General features: G+C 50.5%; 1 protein-coding gene across 1 annotated transcript; it reads left to right on the forward strand.

The window, feature by feature from the left end:
- Positions 1-753: 753 nt before the first annotated feature.
- LOC142928904 (uncharacterized) lies at positions 754-14,887 on the forward strand. Its single transcript, XM_076069382.1, has 5 exons — positions 754-1,594; positions 5,114-5,159; positions 9,686-9,787; positions 10,198-10,261; positions 14,611-14,887. The coding sequence occupies exons 1-5, from the start codon at positions 1,404-1,406 to the stop codon at positions 14,841-14,843; spliced, it is 636 nt and encodes a 211-aa protein (XP_075925497.1). The 5' UTR covers positions 754-1,403; the 3' UTR covers positions 14,844-14,887.
- Positions 14,888-24,112: the final 9,225 nt, after the last annotated feature.

Raw genomic sequence — 24,112 nt, forward strand, 5'->3', positions numbered from 1 at the left:
GTAACGCTCTTCGTGACGCGCGTAGAACTGACACGTGACTAGCTACGTCATTATGAGACGAACTCTGACAAGGACGCACGCTTTTTCACACGCTCTAAAAAAAATCTAAATACACTCTCTCACTCTCTCTCTCACACACACACTCTCTCACTCTCTCACACTCTCTCACACACACTCTCACACACTCTCACACACACACTCTCTCACACACACACACTCTCACTCTCTCACACTCTCACACACTCTCACACACACACACTCTCTCACACACACACACTCTCTCACACACTCTCTCAATCTCACTCTCTCTCACACACACACTCTCTCTCTCACACACTCTCAAACACTCTCACACACACACATTCTCTCACACACATACACTCTCACACACACACTCTCTCACTCTCTCACACACACACACTCTCTCACACTCTCACACTCTCTCACACACCCTCTCACTCTCTCTCACACACTCTCACACACACACTCACACACACTCTCACACACATTCACACTCTCACACACACACACTCTCAGAGTGTCACACACACTCTCACACACACACTCTCACACACACACACACTCTCACACACACACACACTCTCACACACACTCTCTCACACACACACTTTCACACACATTCACACTCTCACACACACACACACACTCTCTCAGAGTCTCACACACACTCTCACACACTCTCACACACACACTCTCACACACACACACACTCTCACACACACACTCTCTTTCACACTCTCACACACACACTCTCTCACACACACTCACACACACACACTCTCTCACACACACACACACTCTCTCAGAGTCTCACACACACTCTCACACTCTCTCTCACTCTCTCACACACACACTCTCACATACACACACGCTCCCACACTCTCTCACACACATACACTCTCTCACACACTCACTCTCACATACACACACTCTCACACACACTCTCACACACACACACTCACACACACTCTCTCTCTCTCACACTCTCACACACACTCTCTCACACACTCACTCTCACACACACACACTCTCACACACACACACTCTCACACACACTCTCACACACACACATACTCTCTCACACTCTCTCTCACACTCACACACACACTCTCTCACACACTCACTCTCACACACACACTCTCACACACACACTCTCACACACACTCTCAGACACACACTCACACACACACTCACACACACACCCTCACACACTCTCACACACACACACTCTCACACACATACACGCTCCCACACTCTCCCACACTACCTCGCGAACACTGACACGCTATCTCGCAACGCTCACCCACACGGCTCATTCCCTTCGTTGACGCCGAGCGGAGGGATAAGGAGGGTGAGGTTGCTTCAGAGGGAGAAGATCCGCCATGCTATCTCAGCGCACGTGGCTCGTCTGCCTGCTGCTGCTGCTGCCTCTGCTGCTGCTGCTTCTGCTGCTGCTGAGCCCAGGCATGGAGGTGGACCCTCCGTTGGCCTCGCTCCCCGTTACAATGCCACCGCCGCTCGTAGCGTCGGGCGTTTGGAGGCCGCATTCTCTGCTCACGGCGATTTGGCGCTTGTAAGTAAACCTGAAACGACTTGGGGCCGTCCATAAATGACGTCACGCGCCTAGGTGGGGGTGGGGGTGGAGGATGGGTCAGACATTTGTGACGATGTGTGACGAGGAGGAGGGGTGGGAGGGTTTGAGAAATGTGACGTCGCATCAAAATGCGCAACTTTAAATAAATATAGACAACACGTTCTGCTTATATTCTTGGTTCTTTCGGTAAAGTCACCACGTAGAACGGAAACAATAAAATAATAAAAATATAAAACAATAAAATTATCACGACGTTTCGACTGCAATACGAGCAATCATCATCAGGTGTGAAAACCACAGCAGGAAATCATTGAAAAAAAGTGGCGTTTTATTTTAACGTTAGCACCACGGAGAGCGATTTGGCAGTTATTCAAATGGACGAGTTGTGTTAAGGGGTCGTCCATAAATGATTGTTCACGCTTACGGTAGCTTTCAGACCGCATCCATTATTTTCGTCTCCCCCCCTCCTCTTTTCCGAACATAGATGGACTCATATTCTTAGCTCTTTCGGTAAAGTCACGTTGAAGGGAAACAATAAAATAATAAAATATATATAAAACAATAAAAATTCTCACGACGTGTGTTATGGTCGAAACGTCGTGAGAATTTTTGTTGTTTTATATATATTTTATTATTTTATTGTTTCCTTTCCACGTGGTGGTGACTTTACCGAAAGAACCAAAAATATGAATCCCTGCAGTCACGAAAGCTTTAAATCAAAACGTTCTACTTAATTAAATAGATTTTGTTTTTTAAATAAATGTTTTCTCCTACAACATCAGAGTGCAGCGCCACATTAAATACGCAACTACAATGACGATAGTTTAAAGCGATTTGAAGCATGTTTTATTTTAAAAATGGAAATATTTTTTTGTGGGGGGGGGGGCAGAGCTTTATGACGTCTTATTTGAGGGGGGGGGGTCTGACTTTTTCTGACGCCGTGTGACGTCACGCGACCAAAATGGCGTGACGTCATTTATGCACGGCCCCTTTTAACTTTTTTTTGTTATATATTCATCTAAAATGTTTTAGCCGGGTAAGGCGCGCTTCCGTGGCCGTCTGGAACGCTGTCTTCCTTCCGTTATTAGGAAGCCGCTGGGAACTTTGATGCCACTTTGAAATCATCACCGAGATCGACAAACTCATTTCTTCGAAAGTGCTTCTTGTTGTTGTTGTCGTGACTGCAGGAATTCAAATTGTTTGGGTCTTTCGGTAAAGTCACCTTGATAGGTTCAAAATTAGTAAAAATAAACAAAAAACACAACACACAGCAAACCGGTTAGTGCTGTACTAGTAACGAATTGTAAATGTTGTAGTGGGTTTAACTCTCCAACACACATCAACCGGTTAGCGCTGTACTAGTAACGAATTGTGAATGTTGTAGTGGGTTTAACTCTCCAACACACAGCAACCAGTTAGTGCTGTACTAGTAACGAATTGTAAATGTAGCAGTGGGTTTAACTCTCCAACACACAGCAACCGGTTAGCACTGTACTAGTAACGAATTGTAAATGTAGCAGTGGGTTTAACTCTCCAACACACAGCAACCGGTTAGTGCTGTACTAGTAACGAATTGTAAATGTTGTAGTGGGATTAACTCTCCAACACACAGCAACCGGTTAGTGCTGTACGAGTAACGAATTGTAAATGTAGTAGTGGGTTTAACTCTCCAACACACAGCAACCGGTTAGTGCTGTACTAGTAACGAATTGCAAATGTAGTAGTGGGTTTAACTCTCCAACACACAGCAACCGATTAGTGCTGTACTAGTAACGAATTGTAAAAGTAGTAGTGGATTTAAAACTCCAAGACACAGCAACCGGTTAGTGCTGTACTAGTAACGAATTGTAAATGTAGTAGTGGGTTTAACTCTCCAACACACAGCAACCGGTTAGTGCTGTCCTAGTAACGAATTGTAAATGTTGTAGTGGGATTAACTCTCCAACACACAGCAACCGGTTAGTGCTGTACTAGTAACGAATTGTAAATGTTGTAGTGGGGTTAACTCTCCAACACACAGCAACCGGTTAGTGCTGTACTAGTAACGAATTGTAAATGTCACAGTGGGTTTAACTCTCCAACACACAGCAACCGGTTAGTGCTGTACTAGTAACGAATTGTAAATGTCGTAGTGGGTTTAACTATCCAACACACAGCAACCGGTTAGTGCTGTACGAGTAACGAATTGTAAATGTAGTAGTGGGTTTAACTCTCCAACACACAGCAACCGGTTAGTGCTGTACTAGTAACGAATTGCAAATGTAGTAGTGGGTTTAACTCTCCAACACACAGCAACCGGTTAGTGCTGTACTAGTAACGAATTGTAAATGTTGCAGTGGGTTTAACTCTCCAACACACAGCAACCGATTAGTGCTGTACTAGTAACGAATTGTAAATGTTGCAGTGGGTTTAACTCTCCAACACACAGCAACCGGTTAGTGCTGTACTAGTAACGAATTGTAAATGTAGTAGTGGGTTTAACTCTCCAGCACACAGCAACGGTTAGTGCGGTACTAGTAACGAATTGATAATGTTGTAGTGGGTTTAACTCTCAAACACACAGCAACGGGTTAGTGCTGTACTAGTAATGAATAGTAAATGTCGTAGTAGGTTTAACTTTCCAACACACAACAACCGGTTAGTGCTGTACTAGTAACGAATTGTAAATGTAGTAGTTGGTTTGACTCTCCAACACACAGCAACCGGTTAGTGCGGTACTAGTAACGAATTGATAATGTTGTAGTGAGTTTAACTCTCCAACACACAGCAACCGGTTAGTGCTGTACTAGTAACGAATTGTAAATGTTGTAGTGGGTTTAACTCTCAAACACACAGCAACGGGTTAGTGCTGTACTAGTAATGAATAGTAAATGTCGTAGTAGGTTTAACTTTCCAACACACAACAACCGGTTAGTGCTGTTCTAGTAACGAATTGTAAATGTAGTAGTTGGTTTTACTCTCCAACACACAGCAACCGGTTAGTGCTGTACTAGTAACGAATTGTAAATGTTGCAGTGGGTTTAACTCTCCGACACACAGCAACCGGTTAGTACTGTATTAGTAACGAATTGTAAATGTTGTAGTGGGTTTAACTCTCCAACACACAGTAACTGGTTAGTGCTGTACTAGTAACGAATTGTAAATGCTATAGTGGATTTAACTCTGCAACATACAGCAACCGGTTAGTGCTGTACTAGTAACGAATTGGCCACGTTCTGTTTACGTAACGCAAACCCCTTAAATAATTGGCCATGTCGGGTGGTGGCGGCTTTAACGACACAGTAATTCATATTAACGCGATCTAACCCCAAACAAACCTTAATTATTGATATATTATAATCATATATATTTTAATCATATATATTATAATCATATATATTATAATCATTGCGTCGGTCACCCCGACACCACTCCCCCCACCTCTCCCCCCACCCCTCCCCCCACGTCTCCCCCCCACCCTTCCCCCCACGTCTCCCCCCCCCCCCCTCTGTGTTTCAGGGGTAGCTCCACGGCGTGGCTGTCATGGCTCAGCGTGACAATTCAGGTGAGACTCCCGTCCCGTGTCTCTCTGTCTCTGTGTCTCTGTGTCTGTCTCTGTCCCGTCCCGTGTCTCTCTGTCTCTGTGTCTCTCTGTGTCTGTCTCTGTCCCGTCCCGTGTCTCTCTGTCTCTGTGTCTCTCTGTGTCTGTCTCTGTGTCTTTCTGTGTCTCTCTGTCTCTGTCTCTGTGTCTGTCTCTGTCTCTGTGTCTCTCTGTGTCTGTCTCTGTGTCTGTCTCTGTGTCTCTCTGTGTCTCTCTGTCTGTCTCTGTGTCTCTCTGTCTCTGTGTCTCTCTGTCTCTGTCTGTGTCTCTCTGTGTCTGTCTCTGTCCCGTCCCGTGTCTCTCTGTCTGTCTCTGTCCCGTCCCGTGTCTCTCTGTGTCTCTCTGTGTCTCTCTGTGTCTGTCTCTGTGTCTGTCTCTGTGTCTGTCTCTGTGTCTCGCTGTGTCTCTCTGTGTCTGTCTCTGTGTCTGTCTCTGTCCCAAGCCGTGTCTCTGTCTGTCTCTGTGTATCTCTGTGTCTCTGTGTTTCTGTCTCTGTGTCTGTCTCTGTGTCTCTCTGTGTCTGTCTCTGTGTCTCTCTGTGTCTGTCTCTGTGTCTCTCTGTGTCTGTGTCTGTCTCTCTGTCTCTGTGTCTCTCTGTGTCTGTGTCTCTCTGTGTCTGTCTCTGTGTCTGTCTCTGTGTCTCTCTGTGTCTCTCTGTGTCTGTCTCTGTGTCTCTCTTTGTCTCTCTGTGTCTGTGTCTGTCTCTGTCCCAGGCCGTGTCTCTGTCTGTCTCTGTGCATCTCTGTGTCTGTCTCTCTGTCTCTCTGTCTGTCTCTGTGTCTCTCTGTATGTCTCTGTGTCTGTCTCTGTCCCATGCCGTGTCTCTCTCTGTCTGTCTCTGTGTCTCTCTGTTTGTCTCTGTGTCTCTCTGTCTGTCCCATGCCGTGTCTCTCTGTGTATGTCTCTGTTCCATGTCGTGTCTCTCTGTGTCTCTCTCTGTGTCTCTCTGTGTCTCTCTCTGTATCTCTCTGTGTCTGTCTCTGTGTTTCTGTCTCTGTCCCATGCCGTGTCTCTCTGTGTCTGTCTCTGTGTCTCTGTGTCTCTCTGTCTGTCCCAGGCCGTGTCTCTCTGTGTATGTCTCTGTCCCATGCCGTGTCTCTCTGTGTATGTCTCTGTCCCATGTCGTGTCTCTCTGTGTCTGTCTCTGTGTCTCTTTGAATCTGTCTCTGTGTCTCGCTGTGTCTGTCTCTGTATCTCTCTGTGTCTGTCTCTGTGTTTCTGTCTCTGTCCCATGCCGTGTCTCTCTGTGTCTGTCTCTGTTTGTCTTTGTGTCTCTCTGTCTGTCCCAGGCCGTGTCTCTCTGTGTCTCTCTGTTTGTCTCTGTGTCTCTCTGTGTCTGTCTCTGTGTCTCTCTGTTTGTCTCTGTTTCTGTCTCTGTCCCAAGCCGTGTCTCTCTGTGTCTGTCTCTGTCCCATGCCGTGTCTCTCTGTGTCTCTCTGTATGTCTCTGTGTCTCTCTGTCTATCCCGTCCCGTGTCTCTCTGTGTCTGTCTCTGTGTCTCTCTGTTTGTCTCTGTGTCTGTCTGTCTGTCCCAGGCCGTGTCTCTCTGTGTCTGTCTCTGTCCCATGCCGTGTCTCTGTTTCTCTCTGTATGTCTCTGTATCTCTCTGTGTCTGTCTCTGTGTCTGTCTCTGTGTCTCTCTGTGTTTATGTCTCTGTCCCGTCCCGTGTCTCTCTGTGTCTGTCTCTGTCCCATGTCGTGTCTCTCTGTGTCTGTCTCTATCCCGTCCCGTGTCTCTCTGTGTCTGTCTCTGTGTCTCTCTGTGTCTGTCTCTGTCCCGTCCCGTTTCTCTCTGTGTTTCTGTATCTGTCCCATGTCGTGTCTCTCTGTGTCTGTCTCTGTCCCGTCCCGTGTCTCTCTGTGTCTGTCTCTGTCCCATGCCGTGTCTCTCTGTGTCTGTTTCTGTATCTCTCTGTGTCTGTCTTTGTGTCTCTCTGTCTGTCCCAGGCCGTGTCTCTCTGTCTGTCTCTGTCCCATGCCGTCTCTCTCTGTGTCTGTCTCTGTATCTCTCTGTGTCTGTCTCTGTGTCTCTCTGTCTGTCTTTGTCCCATGCCGTGTCTCTCTGTGTCTGTCTCTGTTCCATGCCGTGTCTCTCTGTGTCTGTCTCTATGTCTCTCTGTTTGTCTTTGTGTCTGTCTATCTGTCCCAGGTCGTGTCTCTCTGTGTCTGTCTCTGTCCCATGGCGTATCTCTCTGTGTCTGTTTCTGTCCCATGTCGTGTCTCTCTGTGTCTGTATCTGTGTCTCTCTGTGTCTGTCTCTGTGTCTCTCTGTGTCTGTCTCTGTGTCTCTCTGTCTGTCCCAAGCCGTGTATCTCTGTCCCATGCCGCGTCTCTGTGTCTCTCTGTCTGTCCCAGGCCGTGTCTCTGTGTGTCTCTGTCTGTCCCATTACGTGTCTATCTGTCTGTCCCAAGCCGTGTCTCTGTGTCTCTCTTTTTGTTTCTGTGTCTCTCTGTTTGTTCTAGGCCGTGTCTCTCTGTCCAATGCCGTGTCTCTGTGTCTCTCTGTATATCTCTGTGTCTCTCTGTTTGTCTTTGTGTCTTTCTTTCTCTGTCCCAGGCCGTATCTCTCTGTCCCATGCCGTGTCTCTGTGTCTCTCTGTCTCTGTGTCTCTCTGTCTGTCCCAGGCCGTATCTCTCTGTCCCATGCCGTGTCTCTGTGTCTCTCTGTCTGTCTCTCTGTGTCTCTCTGTCTGTCCCATGTCGTGTCTCTGTGTCTCTCTGTATGTCTCTCTGTGTCTCTCTGTCTGTCCCATGGCGTGTGTCTGTTTCTCTCTGTCTGTCCCAGGCCCTGGCATAGTGTAGTAGTGTATAATGTAGTGTAGTAGTGTATAATGTAGTGTAGTAGTATATAATGTAGTGTAGTATATAATGAAGTGTAGTAGTGTATAATGTAGTGTAGTAGTATATAATGTAGTGTAGTAGTATATAATGTAGTGTAGTAGTGTATAGTGTAGTAGTATATAATGTAGTGTAGTAGTATATATTGTAGTGTAGTAGTGTATAATGTAGTGTAGTATATAGTAGTATATAATGTGTTTAGTAGTTTATAATGTAGTATAGTATACAGTAGTGTATAATGTGTATAGTAGTGTATAATGTAGTGTAGTATATAGTAGTGCATAATGTGCATGGTAGTGTATAATGTAGTGTAGTATATAGTAGTATATAGTAGTGTATTACGTGTATAGTAGTGTATAATGTAGTGTAGTAGAGTATAATGTAGTGTAGTAGTGTGTAATGTAGTGTAGTATATAGTAGTGGAGTAGTGTATAATGTAGTGTAGTAGTATATAATGTGGTGTAGTAGTGTATAGTGTAGTAGTATATAATGTAGTGTAGTAGTGTATAATGTAGTTTAGTATATAGTAGTGTATAATGTAGTGTAGTAGTGTATAGTGTAGTAGTATATAATGTAGTGTAGTCGTATATAATGTAGTGTAGCAGTGTATAATGTAGTGTAGTAGTATTTAATGTGGTGTAGTAGTACATAATGCAGTGTAGTAGTATATAATATAGTAGTATATAATGTAGTGTAGTAGTGTATAGTGTAGTAGTATATAATGTAGTGTAGTAGTACATAATGTAGTGTAGTAGTATATAATGTAGTAGTATATGATGTAGTGTAGTAGTTTATAATGTAGTGTAGTGGTGTATAATGTAGTGTAGCAGTATATAATGTATTGTAGTAGTATAAAGTAGTGTAGTAGTATATAGTAGTGTAGCAGTATATAGTAGTGTAGCGGTATATAATGTAGTGTAGTAGTATAGAATGTAGTGTAGTAGTAGTATAGAATGTAGTGTAGTAGTATATAGTGTAGTAGTATATATTGTAGTGTAGTAGTATATAATGTAGTGTAGTAGTATATAGTAGTGTAGCAGTATATAATGTAGTGTAGTAGTATAGAATGTAGTGTAGTAGTAGTATATAATGTAGTGTAGTAGTATATAGTGTAGTGTAGTAGTATATAATGTAGTGTAGTAGTATATAATGTAGTGTAGTAGTATATAATGTAGTGTAGTAGTATATAGTAGTGTAGTAGTATATAGTAGTGTAGTAGTATATAATGTAGTGTAGTAGTAGTATATAATGTAGTGTAGTAGTATATAGTGTAGTATATATTGTAGTGTAGTAGTATATAATGTAGTGTAGTAGTATATAGTAGTGTAGCAGTATATAATGTATTGTAGTATATTGTAGTGTAGTAGTATATAGTAGTGTAGTAGTATATAGTAGTGTAGTAGTATATAATGTAAGGTAGTAGTGTATAATGTAGTGTAGTATATGGTAGTGTATAATGTAGTGTAGTAGTGTATAATGTTGCGTAGTATATTGTAGTGTATAATGTAGTGTAGTAGTATATAATGTACTGTCGTAGTGTATAATGTAGTGTAGCATATAGTAGTGTATAATGTAGTGTAGTACAGTACATGCCGTAGAACACGTTTGGAATCGACCTTCGTCTTTGTCTTTGCCTCCGCGTTCTGCCCCAGGACTTCCACCTGTGGCTGACCGTGTCTCACTGCGCATCCTGCACCAGGTCATGCAACGGCATCGTCTTTGTGACGTCACTCGCCGGGATTTCCCTTGGATTGGTGGGTAATGCACGCGAACAGCAAACTCGCCCGCCCGCTCACCACTCGTACACTCGCTCACCACTCGCTCACTCGGCCGCTTGCCCACTCACCCATTCGCTCAATCGCTCACCAATCGCACACTCGCTCACCACTCGCTCACCACTCGCTCACCACTTGATCACTCACCCACTCTCCCACTCGCTCTTTCACTCACCGCTCACTCAGCACTCGCTCACTCACTCAGCCACTCACTTCCTCACTCACCACACAAACTCACCCCCACTGTGTGTCTCTGGGTGTGTCTATGTGTGTGTCTGTGTGTGTCTGTGTGTCTCTGTGTGTGTCTGTGTGTGTGTCTGTGTGTGTCTGTGTGTGTGTCTGTGTGTGTGTGTGTCTGTGTGTGTGTGTGAGTTCCTGTCTGCCTGTAGCTCGCCTGCTGCCTCTACTTCCTCCAGAGACGGACGGTACCAGATCCCATGGTGCTCATGCAGGGTAAGCGACGTTTTGGTCTCGCGGCCTACGGCAGGAACGCCTTCACGGGCTCCATAGATCTCCATGGATCTCCATGGGTCTCTGTTTTTCCGTGTCTCTATGGGTCTCTGTGTGTCTCTATGGATCTGTGTTTATCTATGGGTCTCTGTGTATCTCTATGGGTCTGTGTGTGTCTCTACGGATCTGTGTGTATCTCTGGGTCTCTGTGTATCTCTATGGGTCTCTGTGTGTCTCTGTTTTAATGTGTGTCTCTATGGGTCTCTGTGTGTCTCTATGGACCTGTGTGTATCTATGGGTCCCTGTGTATCTCTATGGGTCTCTGTGTGTCTCTATGGGTCTCTGTATGTCTCTGCTTTTCTGTGTCTCAATGGGCCTCTGTGGGTCTCTGTGGGTCTCTGTGTGTCTCTATGGATCTGTGTGTATCTCTGGGTCTCTGTGTATCTCTATGGGTCTCTGTGTGTCTCTATGAGTCTCTGTATGTCTCTGTTTGTCTGTGTATCTCTGTGGGTCTCTGTGTGTCTCTATGGATCTGTGTGTATCTATGGATCCCTGTGTATCTCTATGGGTCTCTGTGTGTCTCTATGGGTCTCTGTATGTCTCTGTTTTTCTGTGTGTCAATGGGACTCTGTGGGTCTCTGTGTGTCTCTATGGATCTGTGTGTATCTATAGGTCTCTGTGTGTCTCTATGGGTCTCTGTATGTCTCTGTTTTTCTGTGTCTCTATGGGTCTCTGTGGGTCTCTGTGTGTCTCTATGGATCTGTGTGTATCTATGGGTCTGTATATCTCTATGGGTCTCTGTATGTCTCTATGGGTCTCTGTATGTCTCTGTTTTTCTGTGTGTCTCTAGGGGTCTCTGTGTATCTCTATGGATCTGTGTGTATCTATGGGTCTCTGTGTGTCTCAATGGGTCTCTGTGTGTCTCTATGGATATGTGTGTATCTCTGGGTCTCTGTGTATCTCTATGGGTCTCTGTGTGTCTCTGTGGGTCTCTGTGTGTCTCTATGGATCTGTGTGTATCTATGGGTCCCTGTGTGTCTCTATGGGTCTCTGTGTGTCTCTATAGGTCTCTCTATGTCTCTGTTTTTCTGTGTCACTATGGGTCTCTGTGGGTCTCTGTGGGTCTCTGTGTGTCTCTATGGATCTGTGTGTATCTATGGATCTCTGTGTGTCTCTATGGGTCTCTGTGTGTCTCTATGGGTCTCTGTATGTCTCTGTTTTTCTGTCTCTATGGGTCTCTGTGGGTCTCTGTGGGTCTCTGTGTGTCTCTATGGATCTGTGTGTATCTATAGGTCTCTGTGTATCTCTATGGGTCTCTGTGTGTCTCTGTGGGTCTCTGTATGTCTCTGTTTTTCTGTATCTCTATGAGTCTCTGTGGGTCTCTGTGTGTCTCTATGTGTCTCTATGGATATGTGTGAATCTATGGGTCTCTGTATGTCTCTATGGGTCTCTGTGTGTCTCTATGGGTCTCTGTGGGTCTCTATGGGTCTCTGTATGTCTCTGTTTTTCTGTGTTTCTATGGATCTCTGTGGGTCTCTATGGGTCTCTGTGTGTCTCTATGGATCTGTGTGTATCTATGGGTCTCTGTGTATCTCTCTGGGTCTCTGTGTGTCTCTATGGGTCTCTGTGGGTCTCTGTTTTTCTGTGTCTCTATGGGTCTCTGTGGGTCTCTGTGTGTCTCTGTGTGTCTCTATGGATCTGTGTGTATCTATGGGTCTCTGTGTATCTCTATGGGTCTCTGTGTGTCTCTATGGGTCTCTGTGTGTCTCTATGGGTCTCTGTATGTCTCTGTTTTTCTGTATCTCTATGGGTCTCTGTGTGTCTCTGTGTGTTTCTATGGATCTGTGTGTATCTATGGATCTCTGTGTGTCTCAATGGGTCTCTGTGTGTCTCTATGGATCTGTGTGTATCTCTGGGTCTCTGTGTATCTCTATGGGTCTCTGTGTGTCTCTATGAGTCTCTGTATGTCTCTGTTTTTCTGTGTGTCTCTATGGGTCTCTGTGGGTCTCTATGGGTCTCTGTATGTCTCTGTTTTTCTGTGTTTCTATGGATCTCTGTGGGTCTCTATGGGTCTCTGTGTGTCTCTATGGATCTGTGTGTATCTATGGGTCTCTGTGTATCTCTCTGCGTCTCTGTGTGTCTCTATGGGTCTCTGTGGGTCTCTGTTTTTCTGTGTCTCTATGGGTCTCTGTGGGTCTCTGTGTGTCTCTGTGTGTCTCTATGGATCTGTGTGTATCTATGGGTCTCTGTGTATCTCTATGGGTCTCTGTGTGTCTCTATGGGTCTCTGTGTGTCTCTATGGGTCTCTGTATGTCTCTGTTTTTCTGTATCTCTATGGGCCTCTGTGTGTCTCTGTGTGTTTCTATGGATCTGTGTGTATCTATGGATCTCTGTGTGTCTCAATGGGTCTCTGTGTGTCTCTATGGATCTGTGTGTATCTCTGGGTCTCTGTGTATCTCTATGGGTCTCTGTGTGTCTCTATGAGTCTCTGTATGTCTCTGTTTTTCTGTGTGTCTCTATGGGTCTCTGTGTGTCTCTGTGGGTCTCTGTGTGTCTCTATGGATCTGTGTGTATCTATGTGTCTCTGTGTGTTTCTATGGGTCTCTGTGTGTCTCTATGGATCTATGTGTATCTATGGGTCCCTGTGTATCTCTATGGGTCTCTGTGTGTCTCTATAGGTCTCTCTATGTCTCTGTTTTTCTGTGTCACTATGGGTCTCTGTGGGTCTCTGTGGGTCTCTGTGTGTCTCTATGGATCTGTGTGTATCTATGAATCTCTGTGTGTCTCTATGGGTCTCTGTCTGTCTCTATGGGTCTCTGTATGTCTCTGTTTTTCTGTCTCTATGGGTCTCTGTGGGTCTCTGTGGGTCTCTGTGTGTCTCTATGGATCTGTGTGTATCTATGGGTCTCTGAGTATCTCTATGGGTCTCTGTGTGTCTCTATGGGTCTCTGTGGGTCTCTATGGGTCTCTGTATGTCTCTGTTTTTCTGTGTCTCTATGGGTCTCTGTGGGTCTCTATGGGTCTCTGTGTGTCTCTATGTATCTGTGTGTATCTATGGGTCTCTGTGTATCTCTCTGGGTCTATGTGTGTCTCTATGGGTCTCTGTGGGTCTCTGTGTGTCTCTGTGTGTCTCTATGGATCTGTGTGTATCTATGGGTCTCTGTGTATCTCTATGGGTCTCTGTGTGTCTCTATGGGTCTCTGTGTTTCTCTATGGGTCTCTGTATGTCTCTGTTTTTCTGTATCTCTATGGGTCTCTGTGTGTCTCTATGGGTCTCTGTATGTCTCTGTTTTTCTGTATCTCTATGGTTCTCTGTGTGTCTCTATGGGTATCTGTGTGTCTCTATGGGTCTCTGTGTGTCTCTGTGTATCTATGGGTCTCTGTGTATCTATGGGTCTCAGTGTTTCTCTATGGGTCTCTGTGTATCTATGGGTCTCTGTGTATCTCTATGGGTCTCTGTGTGTCTCTGTGTATCTCTATGGGTCTCTGTGTGTCTCTATGGGTCTCTGTATGTCCCTGTTTTCTGTGTCTCTATGGGTCTCTGTGGGTCTCTTTGTGTCTCTGTGTGTCTCTATGGATCTGTGTGAATCTATGGGTCTCTGTGTGTCTCTATGGGTCTCTTTGTGTCTCTATGGGTCTCTGTGGGTCTCTATGGGTTTCTGTATGTTTCTGTTTTTCTGTGTCTCTATGGGTCTCTGTGGGTCTCTATGGGTATCTGTGTATCTCTATGGATCTGTGTGTATCTATGGGTCTCTGTGTATCTCTATGGGTCTCTGTGTGTCTCTATGGGTCTCTGTGTGTCTCTATGGGTCTCTGTATTTCTCTGTTTTTCTGTATCTCTATGGGTCTCTGTGTGTCTCTATAGGTCTCTGTATGTCTCTGTTTTTCTTTTTCTCTATGGGTCTCTGTGTATCTCTATGGGTCTCTGTGTGTCTATGGGTCTCTGTGTGTCTCTATGGGTCTCTCTGTGTCTCTATGTGTCTCTGTGTGTCTCTATGTGTCTCTGTGTATCTATGGGTCTCTGTGTGTCTCTATGGGTCTCTGTGTGTCTCTATGTGTCTCTGTGTATCTATGGGTCTCTGTGTATATATGGGTCTCTGTGTGTCCCTATGGGTCTCTGTGTGTCTCTATGGGTCTCTGTGTGTCTCTATGGGTCTCTGTGTGTCTCTATTTGTCTCTGTGTGTCTCTATGGGTCTCTGTGTCTCTATGGGTCTCTGTGTGTCTCTGTGTAACGACACCTCCTCCTTCCCACCCCCACCTTCCTCCACCTCCACCTCTTCCTCCCCCCTCCTCCTCCTCCCCCCTCACCCCCCTCTCCCCTCCTCCCCCTCTACCTTCCCAACACCACCAGAGCGCCACTTCTTCCACCACGGCGGGCACGGCGACGGAATCTTCGTCTTCCTCGACGAGGAGGAGCAGGGGGAGCAAGAGGAGCGTGGTGGTGGCATGGTCGTCCACCCCGACCGCGACTTTGGCGACTTGGTGCGCTTCCAGCAGAACGCCGGCGACCTGCGCTGGATGGAACCCTTCCCGTGGGACGAGGACGACGAGGACGAGGAGCTGATCCTGCTCTGGGATGACTGAGGGCGGCCCCGCGGATTAATAAAGCATCGTTCGAGTCGCCGTTGGCTTTGTGATTGTTGTTGTTGTTGTCGTCTCGTTCGCGTTAAACTGCCCCTACAGACATAACAGGGCTGTAGGGTCAAGTGGCTGTGTGTAGCGAGCAGCAGCTGTAGACACAGACAAAGGTCCCCCGTGTAGCCTCTAACAGGGCTGTAGGGGCAAGTGGCTGTGTGTAGCGAGCAGCAGCTGTAGACACACAGACAAAGGTCCCCCGTGTAGCCTCTAACAGGGCTGTAGGGGCAAGTGGCTGTGTGTAGCGAGCAGCAGCTGTAGACACACAGACAAAGGTCCCCCGTGTAGCCTCTAACAGGGCTGTAGGGGCAAGTGCTGTGAGTAGCGAGCAGCAGCTATAGACACACAGACAAAGGTCCCCCGTGTAGCCTCTAACAGGGCTGTAGGGGGCAAGTGGCCGTGAGTAGCGAGCAGCAGCTGTAGACACACAGACAAAGGTCCCCCGTGTAGCCTCTAACAGGGCTGTAGGGGCAAGTGTTGTGAGTAGCGAGCAGCACCTATAGACACACAGACAAAGGTCCCCCGTGTAGCCTCTAACAGGGCTGTAGAGGCAAGTGCTGTGAGTAGCGAGCAGCACCTATAGACACACAGACAAAGGTCCCCCGTGTAGCCTCTAACAGGCTGTAGGGGCAAGTGCTGTTAGCGAGTAGCAGCACCTGTGAAGGCTACCGGCACTGTGGCACACGAGGGGGTGGGTGGCCAGCACCAGGCCCGACCGCCTTTGTCTCCCCAGTGGCGATGTTGACTGCACATCGCAGCAGGTACTCATTTGAGGCTGAGTCAACCTAGGTGGAGGCCCTGGACCGGTTCAGATAATCGTCACTGGCGGTGTTGGCCGTGAGCGGGAATCGAATTCGGGTCGCCGGGTTCGTAGCACAGCGTAGCGCTAACCGCTACACTGACACACACACCACACACACCACACACACACACCACACACACACACCAACAACAACAACAACAACCGCCATTCGCCACTAAGTGGCGGTGACGTCACCACGACGCTTGTGCCAGGCTATGTGCACCCTGAGGCCACGTGAAGTGTCGAACGCCCGCTGGCAGGAGGTCACGGGGCAGACCCAGGTGCCACGGGTCGACTGACTGAGATGACTGGCTGATACACCACCTGTGCCCCCTACTGTGCCAACCTGCTGTGCTTTAGCCACCCGGCGCTCCGCTCGTTGTTCTGAGCGTCGCTCCTCCGCCCTCCGTTGTTGTTGGAGGGCGACTGCCTCCAACTGCCCAGTAGCATCCTGCACGAGCCTCCTCCACAGAGGCCGATCTTGACACCGCTGGTACCAGTCATCGGCAAGTCCACTCAGCTCCACGTCCTCCTGTACCACATCACTCCATCTCTTCTCTAGCCCGTGCCGCGCTCGCTTAGCCCCCTCAATCCGGCCAAACAAAAGCTGTTTCGGCATGCGGTGGCTGGGCATGCGGGCTACATGACCCAGCCATCGCAGCCTTTCCTGCCGGAGGAGCTCACCGATGGGACCCTGCCCAGATCTTTCAAGGATTTGTGAGCTCCTCACACAATCCAGTCTGGTTAAACCCAGGATGGATCGTAGGCAGGCCAGCCTAAATGTTTCTAACCGGCGAAGATGTTCCATTAGGGGGGTCCACGTTTCGCAAGGGTAGAGAAGGGAGGGAATGACCGTGGCCGAGAAGACGTGAAGCTTAGTGCGGAGCGACAGACTAGGTAGCTTCCACACAGCGTTACGCAACCGATGAATAGATTGCCGCTCGACTGTTTCGGAGTGAGACCTCTGCTGTTAAACTGGAGCCGGTCATAAGCACACTACCCAGATATGGGAAACTCTCCACTCTCTCCACAACTGCCCCATCACCAATTGGGAGTTGTGGGGGTAAAGTGCCCGATGTTACAAAATGCCCAGGCAGTTGCTTAGTTTTGGTGGGGCTGATGGTAAGGCCGCACCTCTTAGTGGCACACTCCAGTCTCAGCAGCAGCATCTCCATCTCCTCCTCTGAGTATGCCGAAATTACCAAGTCTCCGGCATACGTAACGTGGTTGACCAATAGGGAGCCATCCCTTGACCGCACCCGGGCATCGATCAGCCTCCCATTGTATCTGTACCAGATGGAAATTCATCGGGTACAGCTACTGAAGGCTTCACGAACTACGTGATCGAAATAGATGTTAAATAATGTTGGAGCCAGAGGACATCCCTGTCGCATCCCAAGGTGTACAGGCAATGGTTCTGACGCCGGCCACGTAGTTTTACCCAGGCCCGCTCACCATCATGAAGGTCCTTAATGAGCATGAGCAGAGGGTCAAGGACTCTGAAAGCACGAAGAAGAACCCAGAGCCCAGGCCTACTGATGGTAGCATAGGCCTTGACTCACACAGACACACACACAGACATAAAAAAGATCCCCCGTATAGCCTTAACAGACTGTAGGGGCAAGTGCTGTTAGCGAGCACCTATGAAGGCCGGAACGGTACACGAGGGGGTGGGTGGCCAGCACCACGCCCGACCGCCTTTGCCTCCCTAGTGACGATGTTTACACACCGCACAAGGTACTCATTTGAGGCTGAGTCGACCTAGGGGAGGCCCATGACCGGTTCAGATAATCGTCACTGGTGTTGGCCGTGAGCGGGAATCGAACCCGGGTCGCCAGGTTCATAGCGCAGCGCGCTAACCGCTACACTACCGTGACCTCGTCCTGCACCTAGTCTGGCACAGCAGTGAACCCACGGCACCTGCTGGGTCTGTAACGTAACCTCTTCTGCACCTAGCCTGGCACAGCAGTCAACCCAAGGCACCTGCTGGGTCTGTCCCGTGACCTCCTCCTGCACCTAGCCTGGCACAGCAGTCAACCCAGGGCACCTGCTGGGTCTGTCCCGTGACCTCGTCCTGCACCTAGTCTGGCACAGCAGTGAACCCACGGCACCTGCTGGGTCTGTAACGTGACCTCTTCCTGCACCTAGCCTGGCACAGCAGTCAACCCATGGGCACCTGCTGGGTCTGTCCCGTGACCTCCTCCTGCACATAGCCTGGCACAACAGTCAACCCACAGCACCTGCTGGGTCTGTCCCGTGACCTCCTCCTGCACCTAGCCTGGCACAGCAGTCAACCCACGGCACCTGCTGGGTCTGTCCCGTGACCTCCTCCTGCACCTAGCCTGGCACAGCAGTCAACCCACGGCAGCTGCTGGGTCTGTCCCGTGACCTCCTCCTGCACCTAGCCTGGCACAGCAGTCAACCCATGGGCACATGCTGGGTCTGTCCCGTGACCTCCTCCTGCACCTAGCCTGGCACAGCAGTAAACCCACGGCACCTGCTGGGTCTGTCCCGTGACCTCCTCCTGCACCTATCCTGGCACAGCAATCAACTCACGGCACCTGCAGGGTCTGTCCCGTGACCTCCTCCTGCACCTAGCCTGGCACAGCAGTCAACCCACGGGCACCTGCAGGATCTGCCCCGTGACCTCCTCCTGCACCTAGCCTGGCAGAGCAGTCAACCCACGGGCACCTGCATGGTCTGTCCCGTGACCTCCTCCTGCACCTAGCCTGGCACAGCAGTCAACCCACTGGCACCTGCAGGGTCTGTCCCGTGACCTCCTCCTGCACCTAGCCTGCCACAGCAGTCAACCCACAGCACCTACAGGGTCTGTCCCGTAACCTCCTCCTGCACCTAGCCTGGCACAGCAGTCAACCACGGGCACCTGCAGGGTCTGTCCCGTGACCTCCTCCTGCACCTAGCCTGGCACAGCAGTCAACCCACGGCACCTGCTGGGTCTGTCCCGTGACCTCCTCCTGCACCTATCCTGGCACAGCAGTCAACCCATGGGCACCTGCTGGATCTGCCCCGTGACCTCTTCCTGCACCTAGCCTGGCACAGCAGTCAACCCAGGACACCTGCTGGGTCTGTCACGTGACCTCTTCCTGTACCTAGCCTGCCACAGACGATCCTAAAAGCGGGCCAAGAGCCGTTTCCGAAGTGCGACCGATGTCGAACTTGCTCTTGCCGGGACATCTGAAATTGCAGCAACGGCGACTTCAATTCGCCCTGTTGTGCCTTAGCCAAATCGGGATTCTCGTTACGAAGGGCCTATGCCCACGTTCCATCTGACCCGCGGGCATCACATGGGCCAACACGGTACCCGCCGGGGCCACAGCCGTCCTTTCACCCACATTCAAATATCGCTGCACCACGTTGATACGGAATGCGCAGCCCTGCTCGCGTGAACTTACATCGGATGAGGAGGGACGTGTGAACAGGCGGTGGGCGCGCTGTCGACGGCGGACACAATTCCGCCGTCGACCGTTCCGCGAGATTGCCCCCCGTGGTGCTGGTGGAGAAGTCAGACGGTAGTCCTGGGGCATCTGTGTCGGCTTCCGTAAACCGAACGGGGTGACGGTGGCCGGCGCATGCCACTTCCGCGTGCGGGCGAGTCTTTGGACGCGTTGTCGAGTTTCTTTCCTTCGTCCCCTCTCCGATGTGCGAGCGGGAGCACCCATAGCGCTGAACTGGTTGTGGCTTCGAGGAAAACAAATTCGTCAGGTTGCGCGCGGGGCGGGTGTCGAAGGCACGTGCTGCGGCGAGGGAAATCACCGGCCGGGGGCCACGGGCCGCTAATGAGTGGGGCGCAAAGCGGTGCCAGCACGTGCCTCTCTGGGCTGTCGGGGCATTGTCCGCGGGTGCAGCTGCAGACATCGTCTAAGTTGCACCGTCCGTGGTGGGGATCAGTCGAGCTTGTGGAAGTTAATCGGCCCTTATGAAGTGAACCAGTCGTGGTGTACGAAGGGACCGGTAGCTACGGGAATCATCGATGAGGGGGGGCGTGGTCATGTGACGGAAGAGAATGGTGGAGTCGACCGGGAGAGCGAGCGTCCAGAGTCAGCGAGAAGGTTCGGGAAGGGGGGCATGGTCATGTGACTGAAGGGAACGGTGGAGTCCCCCGGTGGAGCGAGCGTCCAGAGTCGGCGAGAATGATCGAGAAAAGGGGCGTGGCCTCGTGTTGGTATATAAGGGAGATGCGCGGGAGACTCGGGGCTGTTGCGGTGGAGGTCTCCACCTGATGCCAAGTGAACGTGTCTTCAATGAGATGCCATCTCAAGGGAAGTGTGTCGAGTCGTCATTACGTCAGTGTCGTGACGCAGTTCGGAGACAGGAATCATTGGAGGCGCCTTTTTTACTCTTGCACGCGAAGGGGACTGCACGCACCCTACGTGGGTGCACACTCTTTATGTATATCTCACACACAGCCGTGCCTACTCTCAGCGGCACTACCTAGCTAGTACAGTTGGCAGGCTGTCGAGCTAGCGGGGCCCAGTGATCAGGGGTGGAGCCAGGATGTTGACTTTGGGGGGGGGGAGCGGGGGGGGGGTTGACTTCAATATTCTGAGATATCCAGTGTAATGTTTTCCAATGGGCGCCACAAAATGCGTAAAACAAATTGTCTTGGATTTGAACTCGGAGTTTATTAATAGGTCGGAGCCGCTGATGTGGCTGATAAGTTCGATGAGTTCGAAAGGCTGCCGCTCAAGCAGCCTGCCGGGCAGCACAATATGGCAGCCTGCAGGCCAGCACGAGGTGGCAGCCTGCAGGGCAGCACACAAGGTGGCAGCCTGCAGGGCAGCACAAGGTGGCAGCCTGCAGCATTTTGCAGCAGCCGGATATCCGGTTATCCCGATTACCGACTTTCCCAAAATTTCAGGGGGGGCCGAGCCCCCCCCCCAGCCCCCCCACCCCCATGGCTCCGCCCCTGCCGGCGATGGTGAAGATGGCGGCGGCGACGATGGTGACGAACGGCGAGGAGATCCACTTTTAGCAACAGCCCCGAGCTCCCACCTCAGGGCGTGGCCTCGCCCCGCCCTGGCCACGTCCCCCTTTTGGAACCTACCAGCAGGTTCCCGGGGGCTTCTAGATGGACCCCTTCCAGAGCTTTCCCTTCGCTGTCTTTCTCCCCGTATCTACCGTCGCCTGCTGACGTGCGGTGCTGCCACGCGCTGCCGGTAACACTTTTCGTCAGCAAGCAAGCACGCAATAGTGCCATCTTGATTTGAAGCTTTCGTGACTGCAGGAATCCACGGTCTTCGTTCCCTTCAAGTAAAGTCATCACGTGGTATGCGGGGAGAAAAAACTAAATAGACCAACGCAAGCGACCGTCCTCAGGTGTGAACGAGGGGGAAATCTTTCGATTGAAAGCTTTCGTGACTGCAAGGATTCATCTTCTTGGGTTCTTTCGGTAAAGTCACCACCACGTAGAATGAGAATGAAATAATAAAATAAAACAATAAAATTATCACGACGTTTCGGCCACAACACGAGCGGCCTTCTTCAGGTGAAGGAACAAAAAACTGTCGGGACGACAGAGCTCATTGGAGCTCATTGGAGCTCTGTCGTCCCGACAGTTTTTTTGTTCCTTCACCTGAAGAAGGCCGCTTGCGTTGTGGCCGAAACGTCGTGAGAATTTTATTGTTTTATTTTTCTATTTAGCTCTCGTTCTACGTGGTGACTTTACCGAAAGAACCAAAGAAGAGGGGGAAATCTGCTGAGGCGGCCTGTTTATGAAGGTTTGGAGATGGGCGGGGCAGCCGACATTAAATGTGGGCGGGGCAGCCGACATTGAATGTGGACGGGGCAGCCGACATTAAATGTGGGCGGGGCAGCCGACATTAAATGTGGGCGGGGCAGCCGACATTAAATGTGGGCGGGGCAGCCGACATTAAATGTGGGCGGGGCAGCCGACATTAAACGTGAGCTCGGCGAGGGGCGTGGCTCACAAATTTGTCGCGAGCGATTTACGTCGAGATCTATTTCAATTTTTTGTATCCTACCTGCGTGAACTTTTACCGAAAGAACCACAAAGAGCACAACAGTTCCATCACGATGTCGAGCCGATTCACGTCGGGCGTTTTTTACTCGCGGCAATGCGGCACGGCGTAACGCGCACGTTATTTTCAGCAAAAACGGCTCTCTCTCTCTCTCCTCTCTCCCCGCCCTCCTCTCTTTCACCGCAGCTCTTCCGATGTGCATTTTGGCGAGGGCACCGCTGGGGTGGGGGGAGGGGGGGGCGGGGAAATGTTTCGATTGGGGAGACAAAGGGTGGTTGGTACCCGTCGGCATTCGATCGCTCGTTTTTTTTAAAAAAATTTTAATTTTCATTTCTCTCGCGCCAATCCAAAAAAAATTGGGCGGGCGGACAGACGACGGGAAATCTCCTCCAACGGTCGCGCCAGCACCGACTTCCGGCTCGGCTCATCGCCACTTCCGCTTGCCGCCGCCGCCGCCGTCGCCGGCGGCCTTGGCCACGCGCGGCCGGTGAGCGACGGCGAGCGCCCCCCAGGACTGGGCGAGCAGCACAATGGGCAGCAGCACCCAGAGGCCGTCGAAGAAGACGAGGTAGAGCCAGAGGAGGTCGGCGCTGTCGGTGCGCAGGCTGGCGCTGCCCGCCAGCCACTCGGGGGCGGACGTCATCCAGCCGCCGTACAGCTCGCACACGCACAGGCACACCTGTACAAAGTGGCTACGTACAGCTCGCACACACACAGGCACACCTGTACAAAGTGGCTACGTACAGCTCGCACACGCACAGGCACACCTGTACAAAGTGGCTACGTACAGCTCGCACACGCACAGGCACACCTGTACAAAGTGGCTACGTACAGCTCGCACACGCACAGGCACACCTGTACACTGTGGCTACGTACAGCTCGCACACGCACAGGCACACCTGTACAAAGTGGCTACGTACAGCTCGCACACGCACAGGCACACCTGTACAAAGTGGCTACATACAGCTCGCACACGCACAGGCACACCTGTACAAAGTGGCTACGTACAGCTCGCACACGCACAGGCACACCTGTACACTGTGGCTACGTACAGCTCGCACACACACAGGCACACCTGTACAAAGTGGCTACGTACAGCTCGCACACGCACAGGCACACCTGTACAAAGTGGCTACGTACAGCTCGCACACGCACAGGCACACCTGTACAAAGTGGCTACGGGCCGGCGGGGGAGGGGAGGGGGGAGCGTGGCGGTGGAGGTGGTGTGGGTGGAGGCGGTGGTGGTGGTGGTGGTGGTGTGAGCGGAGGCGGTGGTGGTGGTGGTGTGAGCGGAGGCGGTGATGGTGGTGGTGGTGTGGGCGGAAGTGGTGATGCGGGTTAGTGGTGTGGGTGGAGGTGGTGATGGTGGTGTGGGTGAGTGAGTGCGCGGTGGAGACAACGTGGTTAGTGGTGTTGGTGGAGATGCGTCGTTACATGGACACCCCATAGCGTCGTCACGGATACGGTGACACCCACAGCGCCCCCCAGCGGTAGTGAGGCGTGACCCCTACCGGTAGTGTGGCGTTACCCCTACTGGTAGAGTGGCGTGACCCCTACCGGTAGAGCGGCGTGACCCCTACTGGTAGAGCGGCGTGACCCCTACTGGTAGAGCGGCGTGACCCCTACCGGTAGAGCGGCGTGACCCCCTACCGGTAGAGCGGCGTGACCCCCTACCGGTCGAGCGGCGTGACCCCTACGGGTAGTGCGGCGTGACCCCTGCTGTTAAACCGGAGCCGGTCATGAGCACACTGCCCAGGTATGGGAAACTTTCCACTCTCTCGACAACTGCCCCATCACCGATTGGGAATTGTGGGGGTGGAGTGTCCGATGGTACAAAATACCCAGGCAGGTACTTCGTTTTGGTGGGGCTGATGGTAAGGCGCCACCTCTTAGTGGCACACTCCAGTTCCAGCCGCAGCGCCTCCAACTCCTCCTCTGAGTGAGCCGCAATTACCAGGTCGTCGGCATACATAACGTGGTTGACCAATAGGGAGCCATCCCTTGACCGTACCCTGGCATCGATCAGCCTCACATTGTATCTGTACCAGATGGAAACTCCTCCGGTACAGCTACTGAAGGCTTCACGAACTACGTGGTCGAAATAGATGTTAAATAATATTGGAGCCAGAGGACATCCCTGTCGCACCCCAAGGTGAACAGGGAATGGCTCCGATTCCCGGCACGTAGTTTAATCCGGGCCCGCTCACCATCATGAAGGTCATTAATGATCGTGAGCAGCGGGTTAGGGACTCCGAAAGTGCGAAGAACAACCCAGAGCCCAGGTATACTGGTGGTATCATAGGCTTTGACCAGGTCAATAAAGCAGAGATGTAGGTCTTGTTGGAATTCCCTACACCTCTGCTGTAGTAAACGGACAGAAAATATGGCATCTGTGCAGGACCGCCCTTTCCTGAAAC

The sequence above is a fragment of the Petromyzon marinus genome, chromosome 24, assembly GCF_048934315.1.
Source record: "Petromyzon marinus isolate PM22_M1 ecotype Great Lakes invasive population chromosome 24, UKy_Petmar_22M1.pri1.0, whole genome shotgun sequence".
NCBI lineage: Eukaryota > Metazoa > Chordata > Hyperoartia > Petromyzontiformes > Petromyzontidae > Petromyzon > Petromyzon marinus.

Bases quoted from the DNA above. Each gene is read 5' to 3' on its own strand.
- LOC142928904 (XM_076069382.1), top strand. From the start codon at position 1,404: ATGCTATCTCAGCGCACGTGGCTCGTCTGCCTGCTGCTGCTGCTGCCT. The intron at 1,595-5,113 runs GTAAGTAAACCT...TCTGTGTTTCAG, and splicing joins CTCACGGCGATTTGGCGCTT to GGGTAGCTCCACGGCGTGGC. The intron at 9,788-10,197 runs GTGGGTAATGCA...GTCTGCCTGTAG, and splicing joins CCGGGATTTCCCTTGGATTG to CTCGCCTGCTGCCTCTACTT.